This window comes from Thermobia domestica, chromosome 2, assembly GCF_964235325.1.
Source record: "Thermobia domestica chromosome 2, izTheDome1.hap1.1, whole genome shotgun sequence".
In the NCBI taxonomy this organism is placed as follows: Eukaryota; Metazoa; Arthropoda; class Insecta; order Zygentoma; family Lepismatidae; genus Thermobia; species Thermobia domestica.
This window is the reverse complement of record NC_137455.1, coordinates 47156949-47169491: the sequence shown is the minus strand read 5'-3', so window position 1 is coordinate 47169491 and position 12543 is coordinate 47156949. Positions and strand designations below refer to the sequence as shown.

Below are 12543 nucleotides of genomic sequence, written 5' to 3'. Positions count from 1 at the left end.
GGGCAGTTGCAAGGTTTGACGTAAAGGAAAGCCTTTTTTAGTTCCTGGCAGTGAAATTGGTATAGAACTATCTAGGTTTAAGTTTTTTGGAAAGGAGGATGGTGTTGTTTGAGGAGATTCAAAAGGGATTATTATTATTTTCAGAAATGAAGGGTCCTTTTTTTTTTTTTTTTTTTTTTTTTTCACGGCACAGTTGTTTGTGAACATCGTAAGTGTTGCTACCACTACCAAATCTCAAGTTTTTGTCAGTCACTTCACATTACAGTGTTGTGATATCTGAAAGTTTTCTCTCTCTCTCTCTCTCTAGTATTTCTCCTGTGTAGACATGTACGTCTTCTTGATCTAACAACATACTTATTCGTCATACGTACAGGTACTATTCAAACATGGCCACTCCGGACTTGTGAGCGGTTTTCATTTTCCTATTCCTTGGTACGAGATGATAAACTCGAGAAATTTGATAGTATTATTCTGTTTTTTTCATCGTGTCTTTGTCCGTTACTGTTATGTAAGTATATTTTATTTTCGGAGAGACTGATTTTTTTATATTGCTGTGTATTCATATGATAATAAAAGCAGTTCGATACAATAATGTTTAAAGTATACTATATGAAAATCTGTTTAATCTCTTTACGTTTATTTTCAAGTGTCATGTCGCAGTTGTATTTTATGTATATTATGTATTTTCGTACATGATATTGTTGAGAATCCCAGCCCATCCTAAGGAGGTAAATGTTTCGCAAAGCATAAGGGCTACACCGTTTGAAATTAATTTTTGGACATAGCACTTGTGTCGAACTGGGTTAGTTTATTTTAGTTTCGTTCAAATATCCAACATAAGGGTTGGAGAAGGGAGTTCAAATCTTTTTCATACGAAGAACGGCCGTTCCAACTAGTAAGTGATGAAGTTGTAAGACTCTGTCTTTCAATACTTGACACTAGTTGCAAATAATTACAATTTGAGTTAAAATGATAAGTTAAACTGTACGACTTCTATATTCTAGCACAACATGGAAGAGGATGTGATACCTCCGGAAGCCACACCTGTGACCATTGTGAATATGGTGGATCCCGACAAGTACTGGGCTGTAAAACCACCATCGACAGATGATGCACAAGAATATTGGCAGATTCAACAAATAGATCATGTTCTGTCGAAACATTACATGCGAAATCCACAGTATCCGGGAACACCAAGTTTTACACCAAAGGAAGGAGAGGTGAGTTTTAAGTTCAAGAAGTACACTCTATTCATGTTCACAAATCAACCATATTATTTTTGAAAGAACTTATAATATTACTATGAATAAAATAAAATTAGTTTTTTTTTTTTTTGCCTCTGTCGTAGAAAACTTGATAAAATTCATAGTCTGTTATGAATACTTTCTGGGATAAGTAAATTAAGGAAGTATTGCAGTGTGGTATAAAACAAATAAGTAAAAGAGATTAGTTACCACACTTAGCAGCGTTTCCTATAGGGTATGAGAAATCTGAAGGGTTGCGGTCATGTGCTTTTACATAGAAGATTTGGGATTGAAAAGGAGAAATCAGAAACATACGCTTTCAATACCATGCGACACTGGAAAAGGAAAAAGCATGTGAGAGAGAATTCGAGTGTATCAGTCAGCTCAATATACCCGACTGCGATTTATTGAGAATGAAATAGGTCGTCCACTTGCGTTTACGTAGATGGCTAATTAGGACATGATATCCCTTATTAAATTTCTTGAGGATCTTTTGGAAAGAGGTGTATGTTGAGAGAGGTTTGGTCAAGTCAGTCTCGTGGCCAGGGGTGTGGTTTTGCAATAAGCAGCTGTTGGCTGATTTGCTCTTCTCATAATGATGATTCGTGGGATCAATTTAACGCAAGTGTAGACCATGCAGTTGGGGCACAAGCCGAATTACATCCTCTTCTATGAGAAAAGTAGCTGGTTCAAACTGCACAACGACTCAGTTGTAGAATACTCACGTGTGGTGAGAGGATTTCGATTCCGCGCTATGTTAGTTTGAGGTAAACAGCATCGTGTCTGTTAATTTTCTTGGGATTCTCGCATTTCTCTCCACACCCTCATTTCACTAATTTTTTCGTAATCATTCATCATTCGTAATCATTCATTCATTATATTTAATTATCCGTCTTCTTTAACTTAAAGATCATAATCATGGGACGTAAAATAAGAAATTAGGCCTATATGCAATTTTCTTGTGACTGACTTCGTACTCCGTGGGAGATGTATTTGAGTTGAATGTATTTATATATATAGATTACCTGAAACCCCATATTAACATGTATTATTAGGTATATATGAAGTGAAGCTGAAAGATTTTTGTTAAAAGTAGTAGTTAAAATTAATGTACACCCTGTCTCATAATGGTTGGCCGCACTCTTTATTGCTGTTTTGAGGCAAAAATTTTCTAAGTCCATCTTCTGGTATCTTCGGAAGAAAGTAAACCAGGTTCAAACCTCCAAGCCAACCTTTGCGTTCGGGGAAAATTTTGCAGATGTGTTTTTCTTCTTTTAAATATAATAAGACTTGTTACCAAGTGTAGAAAAAAGGCAACATTGATTGAAATATTTAATTATACAATATTTCGAAACCTTGTATTAATATCAGCACATGCTTGTTTGCCATTTAGCTCTCTATACGTAAAAGAACATTTAGATACGTAAAGGAATCTTTCCATATGTAAAAGATGCTGAAATTTAAGACATAGAACATAATTCTCGCCTGAGTACTAAAATAAAAGTCAAAGTAGAACAGAAAAAAGTGTTTGCAGTGGATATGAATGTCGTAGTCTTGAGAGCCCGTTATACATCGCTAGAAGCATGTTACGAAGAGTGCTTGTGTTAGTTCAGTGGAAAGCTGTTGGATTTCAAATCCTAAGGATGTGAGTTCGATTCCCACCTGGGTCAATGCTTTTTTATGAAATCTATTTTCCGCAATGCATGAAAAATTATATAAAATAATTAGATTAAAATATATCAGTTGTATATATATATAACATATAATCATTGAACATAGTAATTATTATGTTTAAAATATAAGATCTGAGATAGGTGTTCACAGTACGTTGGTATTCTATATATTTGAATGTTAAATACAAATTAAGGAGATAATATCGCAGCAATAAATAAGTTATATAGTGTATTTATTTGCAGCTATTTTTCATATAGAGGTTACTTTTCAACATTCTCATTACAGCATATTATTTACGTTCTTGAAATATTAATCGGGGCATCCAAAGTCGGACCGTGGTTCCAGACAAACAACTCAAGAGCACCAGAACGCTCACAAACATTTTCTGAGCACCAGAGGTCACGTGAAGAGGCTGAAGTTATTCTTAGAATGGAAAGCCTTCACATAGGGTTACAGTTTAATACTCTGATATGAGTTTGTAACATGGAAGTCACATGTTTTATAACATGGGATGCCTTGCTCACTTTCTTTCTCGCTATCTGATATATACAGGGCCGGATCCAGGATTTCTTGAAGGGGGTGCACTAATAACTACCACTACATTTGATTTAAATTTTTAAATGCCTTTAGGCATGCGTGGTGTGAATCAGGAATATTACTTTGTTCAGTGAATTTTTTTCTTCAGCCTTCAGAAAATCGACTTTCTGAAACAACTTTCTTTTAAGCCTCAAAGGGACACATGACAGCAGAAAGTTTCGGAAAATGTTGCTTTTTCACTGCTAGGTTCTCATTTTAGATTATGTATATTTACAGTGAATGGGAGTGCATGTGCTCCGGTAAACTCCCCTAAATCCGGCCCTGTATATATATATATATATATACCTAAGTATATATAATATGTATCTAATATAAATAAAATAAAGAGTTTGTTTGTGTCTGTCTGTGTGCGGCCTGGGGACCAGATGAGTGGACCTAGAGTTACCAAATTTGGGTCACGGGTACCTTGGTCCAAGCCCCAGACCAAAACGAAGAGTTTTTTCTTTTTTTAAATTTCGAACCAGGAGATCTCGGGGGGGGGGGGAGGCGTTTAGCAGGACATGTAAAAGTAGTAGAAAATGACCGATATTACCTAGTTATATCATAAATACTGTCAGAAGTTTGAATGTGAATAAGACAGAGAGTATTAACACCAAGGCAATTTATTTTGGTCATGTTTTACATTGATATGTTGTACACCTGGCGCACGAATCATTTTTTGTAATGTCCCCCCTTGGCCTTGATGCAGGCACGAAGTCTGTCCGGCCACTGGTCAGTGGCATTACGCACCACGTCCATGGGAAAATTGTTCACTGCTCGGGTCAAGGATTGTTTCAGACTGTCGACAGATGGATGCCTTGTATGGCAGACCTTTGCCTGAAGGATTGCCCAAAGTTTGTAGTCCAACGGGTTAAGGTCCGGGCTGTTAGAAGGCCAGTCAGCGGTAGAATTGAAGTCGGGGACGTTCCGTACCAGACAGTCCTGGGTTGTTTTCGTTTTGTGGCCTAGAGCGGAATCCTGCTGGAAGGTCCACCTTTCTCCAGGGAACATGGTAGCAGACAGTGGTTTCACTATAGGTGTTAGTACTGTGTCCGGGTACACCTTGGCAAATGTTTTAACACCTTGTTCGCAAAAATGCAGCTAGGTTGTGCCTGAGTAGCTCACTCCCCACAAACCATCACTGAGGCAGGATGATGTGCCCTCTGAACCTTTGGAGCTGCGTCAGCAGCTGCAGTAAATGACGTGGCATACACACGATCATTTTGGGCGTTGTAGGCCTGCTCAATCTTGAACACCTTTTTGTCAGTGAACAGAATCTTTCTGTGCTGATTGTTAACGTAACGCCGCAACAGTCTTTTTGATTTAAGGACCCTGTGCGACATTAATGTTTGGATCAGAAAGTAACCAGTCCGTCTCTTATACGCCCGTAGATGTAGGTCACTCCTGAGCACACAAGACATGGAATTTCTGCTGATGTTGTTTAATTGTTCTTTCATTGTTCAATTTGCTTACATAGATATTTTATCTGACCCGAGCGAAGAACGGGCATAACAGCTAGTATATAATAAAGTGCATGTATGTATGTATGTGTGTGTGTGTTCCAACATAATTCTGATACGTCTAGAGCAAAACGATAGATAATAGTGTCGGATTCATAGTTTCGGTGTCGAAGTCCAATTAAACTCCCATTAACACGCCGGGTGGGTACCTAGGGACGTAAAAAACTCGGAATCAACCGATATTAATGTCGAATCGTATTTTTTCAGCGTCGCAAAATTAATTGCTAGCAGTTGTAATTCCATTTAAGACCAAATTTACCCCCAGGGGTGGTAATACCCCCTTAGCCGTCCTAGGAGAAATGGGAGAGGCTGACGTCAAAATGATAAAAGAAGATCGATATTAGTATCGAATCCATAATTATGGGGGTCGCTTAGATAAAGAGAGTTAGCCATAGTTTCGGGATCCCCGAAATTAATATCCTAGTAGCAGAGACAATTTGCAAACCAGTTGCTGCAAGCTTGCACTGCAAGTCGTTCAAGCCTGCAGCCGGCTAGATTGGAAAGCGTGCGAGGATGCCGCAAGCTGGATTCCAGTAACGAAGTTACATGGGGACAACCTTGCATTCAATGTTCCATTCAAGCTTGACGCAAGCGTGTTACGCTGGCGGACGCAAGTCATTTGCAAGTGCGTCATGGTAACTGAGTCTTCCGGCTCAAGCCAATAGCAAGCGTTGGGCTTGCACGATTGACAAGCAAGCCTACAGTCAATAGGCCGTCATGTATGTTGCCTTGTCGCAAGCTTGCAACACGAATAACTCAAGTTATCTGCTGCCTTGCTGAAAGCTTGTAGCAAGCATAATGCACGTTTGCGTCTTGCTTGCCGAAAGTTTGCACTCAGTATAACTCAAGTGGTCTGTTCCCTTGTCGAAAGCCCGCTATAATGCATTGTGGCTCCCTAAAGAACGCAGGGCATCCTTGCGGAACCGTGTCGCAAGATTGTAGGTTTCGTTACGATACGCGAAACGTCATTTATTTTGGCCGTAGCAAATAAACCTTTCTCAAACACCCTACAATTTTTTCCCATATATTATTTTTCGATAAAGGGTATTCAGTGAGGGATACTTAATATTCCTCAACCATTACATTCCGTGAAGAAATTAATATGTCAGAAAATATCGTAAGAGTTCTGAAAAAGGTTAACAATCTATAATATTTATTTGTTAGGACAAAAATTAATGACATTTCGCGTATCATAAAGAAACCCACAAGCTTACGATATGGTTCCGCAAGAATGTTCTACGTTACTTACTATGCCAAAATGCCTTTCAGCGGGCTTTCGATAAGGGAACAGACCACTTGCGTTATACTTAGTGCAAACTTTCGGTAGCTATATGCAAACGTGTATTATGCTTGCTGCAAGCTTTCGGCAAGGCAGAACCAAGGTGTCTTTCACTTAACTTTATAAGTTTTAATTTAGGTTTATAAAACAGTATAGGAATATTAAAAACGAAAATACAAGCTGAGAGCTTACAAATGAAGATGTGGACAACTACACTTTCTGCAAAGGAGAAGCAAAATCACATCGTAAAACAAATTCTGAACTCTGTTTAAAAAACTTTCTGGTTTGGCAGAAATAGAAGGCTAGCAAATGATGAAATAATAACACAATGTTAAGTTTTGCACTATTGTTATTTATATCATACCTTAAGTATTACAGTTGTTACTATTACACCTTAAGTTTTGCACTTTAAGTATTACATCTCATTAAAAAGAAAAAGTTATTTTATTTTTCACTGTGGTAGTCAACCTGCCCAGTACTGCAGTCGTTTTCGTTTCGTCTGTCTTCTTACGCTTTCCTCTCTGCGAAAAAATAAAATAAATTAACTAATTACTTATTGTATTACCAGCAATCTCACACACATAATTACACAAGAAATTTGTTTAAAAATATGACTTGAGAGATAAAGTGTGTAAATGTACCAGGACAAAAAGCATAAAGAAATTATCGTATTTATTTCGGCAGAAGTCATGAGCTCCATTTTCTGTGCTGTTGCGTATTGATCAAGAGAACTGAATAACGCAAGAACAGTGAAACTATATATAGGAGTAAAAGCTTATAAGATTTGAAAGAACACGAAACGTACTGTATACTCCAGTGTAATGTCCGCATTAACATTTCCTCATTTTAGATTATGCATTTTCATTCTGATAAATGAATGTCGCGTACGTTTGTCTCACAACAATTATGAAAAAAAAAAGCTCAAATCTGTGTGCTAAATAAGTACCGTATATATCAATATTGAATTGAGTATGTTCATTTGCTCTTTAAACACGTTTCATTTACTTTAGAGACAGTTCAAATACCAGTATTAAAACTTACAAACTGAAAGCCCTGTGTAATGTCCGCACCCTGAAATTCTAGTTAGAAGTTTGGATAAAACGTGCGGACAATACACTGGGATATACGTTATATTGGGATCATATAATATTGCTAAACCGAGTTTAAAAATAATTTTACTAACTTTAATACAACTGACTCAGATATTTTGCAGTTAGTGACTTCTACCTGTACAAGAACGAGTAGTAGTTTATACTTTATTTTTCCCCAGCAGAAAGACACCAAAGTGGAAGGTTTACAAAAAACTTGATTCAAAGGTACTATCATTATTCACTCGATTTGGTCGAGAAATGTAACACGCTATATCCAGGGTGTCTACTGGAGTTTACTTGCAAATCTCCAGTATATTTCAATTGTACTGCTACGAATATTTCCAGTTTAGTACACTAAATTGAAAGCAAAGTGAGTGCCATATATGACTCCATACCAGTCTGTAAAACAGCGGCGTCACTAGGCCTTATTTGGGGGGCTCAAGCACCCTAAATTTCATACCAAAAATATGTTACGTACTTAGACATTTATTAATATTATTGACTAATTTGCATCCAAATGCAACTGAAGTATGGAATTCACACACCATACTTCCAGCATGGGGCGCGGTGGCTCAGTGGTAGAGCATTCACCTCCGGTGCTTGGGGTCCCTGGTTCGATCCCAACTCGCGCCGTGTGGACTTTGTGGTGGACAAACACCGTGCTCGTGGGTTTTCTCGGGGTTCTCCCGTTTCCTCACACTCTTCATTCCACCATTTCATTCATTTCTCATCTTCATCGTTTCCTTTAGCCTAACCGGTATAGGCGTGGGACGTAAAAAAAACTTAAAGATTTCATTTTTTTTTTACTTCCAGCATCTTCACTGAGTAAGTAATCTTTGATTAATCTTCAGTAACTATTTAAGTAGCTTTCTAAAAATTTTCGTTACTTATTATTTGTTTTAATTAAAAGTGTAAAATAGGCAATATTAAGATTTCGATAAGAAAGTGGCAAAGAATGCATGAAAATATAAAACAGACCCGGACTGGCCAGGGCAGGAAGGATTGATCCCTGCCGGGGCCCTCTCTACTTAAATATGAAATGAAATGAAATTTTTGAATTTTACGTCCCACGTTTATGCCGGCTAGACTAGAGGAGACGGTAATAATGAGAAATGAAATGGAGGAAGTGGGAGGAAACGAAAGAAAGTTGAGGAAACCAACGCACGAAATTCACTTGGCGCGATCTGGAATCGAACCTGGGATCCCATGCACCAGAATGCTCTACCACTGAGCCATCATGGTCCCGTCGATGATTGGAGATGAAGCTACGATAGTAAATGGAATTTTGTAGTTGTTGGATAGTCATCCCCCAAAGAAAAAATCCTAGTGACGCTACTGCTGTAAAATAAGGCAAAAATTGAAGTTTTCTTCAATACTTTGATAGAAAGAATGCACAGAAACTTGTAGGTGAAAACCGAAAGAAAAACAGAAGAGAAATGTGCTTTACGGACATTATTTCTCTCAGTTTTTGTGTGTGTGTGTGTGTGTGTGTGTGTGTGCTGGCCTCCACTCATACATCAACTCCAACCCTTTCCGCACCTTGTTTGGTTCACCGTATTACGTATATTCAAAGCTACTTCTTACGTTCGTACAACATTTGTCACAGAAAACACTATAGAAGACCAATTACAAGTATCAAGAGTCACATGTTTAATGTTCATGCTTATAAGTTTAGATGTGATCGTATCTCGACACTTCAGTGATGATTGATGCCAAAATAAAGCAAGGTCTTATAAACACTATCCATTTTCTTTGTCTGACTTGCTAGTGTTTCATTGGTTGGCCAGTTAGTCCTATTACCATCTACTGCCATCTTGAATGGTCTTAAAGGTGTCTACATTTCTTCACTACTACACAGTACTTTCAAGTATCGATACTTTCCAATAGATTTTCAGTATTTCAAGCATAAACAGACACCGTGTACATGCCATGATTATTGAAGTCATGAGATTCATCTCAATGTATCAGACACCCATAAAGGAAGATTCAATCTTGTTCAAATAACTTTTGTTAATTTCTATCTTTAAAACACCATATTTCAGAAACTTTACGTAGAAATTTCTAACACTTACTCCCTAAATGACTACAGAAAGTGAATACAAAGAGAAAGAAGTATATATTTCATGAATTTCTGTATGGATCCGTATAATCATTTTGCACGCTGAAAGGTTCGCTACTAACCTACCGTAGTAGCAAGAAAGCTTTCGGCCAGTTGGCGCGTGCTTGGCTTCTGACTTTCTAGACTTGCACTACTCATGCTTTCATAGAATCTGCCTTTGGTTGTACTTGGAAGCGATGCTATAGACATTTCGCAGAGCGTTATAGCATCACTGGCAGTTCATTGGCTATTGATTTGACTTGTAAAACGTTTGAATCAAGCTTGAATGAAACACTGAATGCACGGTTGCCCCCATGTAACTTCGTTACTGGACTTCAGTTTGCGGCATGCTTGCACGCTTTTCAATCAAGCCGGATACAAGCTTACGAACTTCCAATGCAAGCTTGCAGCAAGCGATTTGCAAGTTGTCTCTGCTAGTAGAATAAATATGGGGGTTCAGCGTTCTAAAAGCTTTCCGACTACTAACCCGCTTTTCTCGCTATCAATCGTTCGATAATACTGTGTGAATTAAATATTGAACTTTGATACAGAAAGAACTACTAACCTCTACGGGGAACTTGTGTTCTAGAACCTTCCGTCTCATAGTATTCAAAAGGACGGAAAACTCCAGTGATGAGTGTCGAAATTTGATTCAAATTGTTTTCTTTTTATTTAGAATAGCCTCTATGAATTATACTACACAGAGCCAAATAACCTTGACAAATTGCCTGGTTTCAAAATCTCGAAGTCATAAATTGTAAGACCATCAAAAGCATATTAATAGTAAATGAAATAACACACTTCTTACGGTCTAGTATATGAAAAGAGATGCTTAATTCTTACCTTCTTTGATGAAAACACTTCGTTCTCGTCCATTCGTTGTTTCATTTACTGCATGTAAACAACCAACAACGCGCTTCGTTGATGTTTGCGCGCTCTCCACAAACTCACTTTCAAGTCAAGGCAATCACAATAAACGGCCAGTGATGCTATGACTCAATTTCTTTCCGCTAGGCAGCGCCATATCACTTTCAAGTCAAGCCAATAGCCAATGAAGTGCCAGTGATATTATGGCGCTGCCTAGTGGAAAGAAAATGAGGCATAGCATCACTAGCCATTTATTATGATTGCCTTGACTTGAAAGTGAGTTTGTGGAGCCACCTACCGGTAAGAAATGAAAAGCGCGCAAACATCAACGAAAGCCAATGAAATGCCAGTGATGCTATGACGCTCTGCGAAGGGTCTGAAGCGTGGCTTGCAAGTACAACAAAGGGCAGATTGTATAAAAGCATGCGTTTCAAGTGCAAGCGTAGAAAGCCAAAAGCCAAGGACGTGCCAGCTGGCCGAAAACTTTCTTGCTATTAGGGATAGCAGCACTTCTGGTGCCATTTAACCATGTTAGCTTGATTTTGAATTAACAGAGGCAGCATCGAAGGCGTTGCTCGCATAGTTCGAAATATTTTAATGTATATGTATAAATGTATATTCCAGCGTAACTTCGAAATATCTGGAGCAACTTTTACCAAACGTGGTAGATATATTACTTTCAATCTAAGAAAGAAATATTGTGGTAGTAAGATACCCCGAGGTATGGAAGTTGCGAGGAGTGACATGTAAAAATAATGTAAAATGACTGATCGTAGTGTGTTACCCATATTTTCTGGATCCTTAAGATGAATATGTACCCAATGCCATTTGCATCCAAATTCATCCCCATCTTCAGAGGGTGAGAAGTTGAGAGATGTGAAAAATGAAATGTCAAAAATTACAGAAATCTTTGTCGAATTTATAGTTTTCGGGGTCGGGAAAGCGTTTCTAATAACTTTGGAAGGTAGTTTGTATCCACTTCAAGATGGGCTTTTTAATCATGTCAATTTCCCACCATAAAAAGAAATGACCATCTCAACTGGTATATGTATCAATCCAACTTTCGCAATCGAGGAAAAAACTGTGCAAATGTATGTTTCGATTTTTAAATGAAATAAGACATGTTAAAACAGAGATGGATTAGGTAGATGGGTCAAGATTTGTGAGTGGGTCAGTTGATCGTAGGTCAACAGGACGTGATCCACTGCGAAACATCACTCACCGTGACTCACAGTGATCCACTGACTCATTATGCACAGTGCATTGCAGACAGCATCTTCTGAACACTGGTGAATTTGTCTACGCTTTACTTTGAAGACCTTTGTTTTTCCTTTTTCATTTGTATCTAATGAAAAAGTAAGTTCAGGCACTTTTGGATTTTGATATTTGCAATTGTAATAATAGCAATAGGATTTAATATTTTTCTTTTGAGATGCAGCCTGAGAGATTTTAGAGGAGCTAACTACTGGAAAAAAGTTTTATTACAAGAATAAGCTATTTAGTCAGTGGAGAGGATGGTCTGGATCGAGGGTTAGAGTTGATGAAGATGGGTTTTAGTGGGTCGGAGTTGGTCACAATGGTTCAGAGTGGCTTATAGTGGGTACTGTGGGTTACAGTGGGTCAATGGTTCACGTTGGGTTGTGGGTCATCCTGGGTCAGTGTCATGGATCACGATGTGTGGTGGATCAGTATGTTGTGGATAAAGTTTTCATTGACCCACGCCATCTCTGGTTAACATTATAATAAAGAGGAGAGGTTCCGAAGGTACTCGTGAGCGATTTTGCACATAGATAGTACCCCACCAGAAAGCAATAAATCTGAAGCGGTTCACTGTATCATTTCACAGAACTCGAGATAGAGGGATTTGCCTGATTGGCTAAATTAAGACCTCAATAATTTATCCTTCTAGAAGGGAGGTTTTCTTCATCGTTTAAACATAAGGCTAGTAAACATAAGGTTGAAGGTTCGCGCCTACCTCAGGGTACTTTGTGTTTTGTAGACTCGCCTGAACATAAACAAATCACGCATATTGGCAATTTAACATATTTTGGGGGAGTAATTTTGTGGTTCGTTGGCGTTTCATTGCGTCTCTGCCGCTGATAGGAAAATTTTCAAAATAAAACGGGTCAACCGCAAATCGTCGCTGCGGGGCCACCAATTTTTGGCGAGAGGTCGATAGTTGACCATCTGTGGT

The 12543-nt window shown here is 38.3% G+C and overlaps 1 protein-coding gene across 1 annotated transcript in view; it reads left to right on the top strand.

The window, feature by feature from the left end:
* Positions 1–12543, top strand: part of LOC145671651 (putative ATP-dependent RNA helicase TDRD12) — a gene marked incomplete in the record, with an annotated part of 196777 nt that overhangs the window by 12629 nt on the left and 171605 nt on the right. The window contains 1 exon segment of the mRNA XM_081740852.1: positions 1005–1220. Within this exon segment, the coding sequence (XP_081596978.1) occupies positions 1011–1220 (210 nt within the window).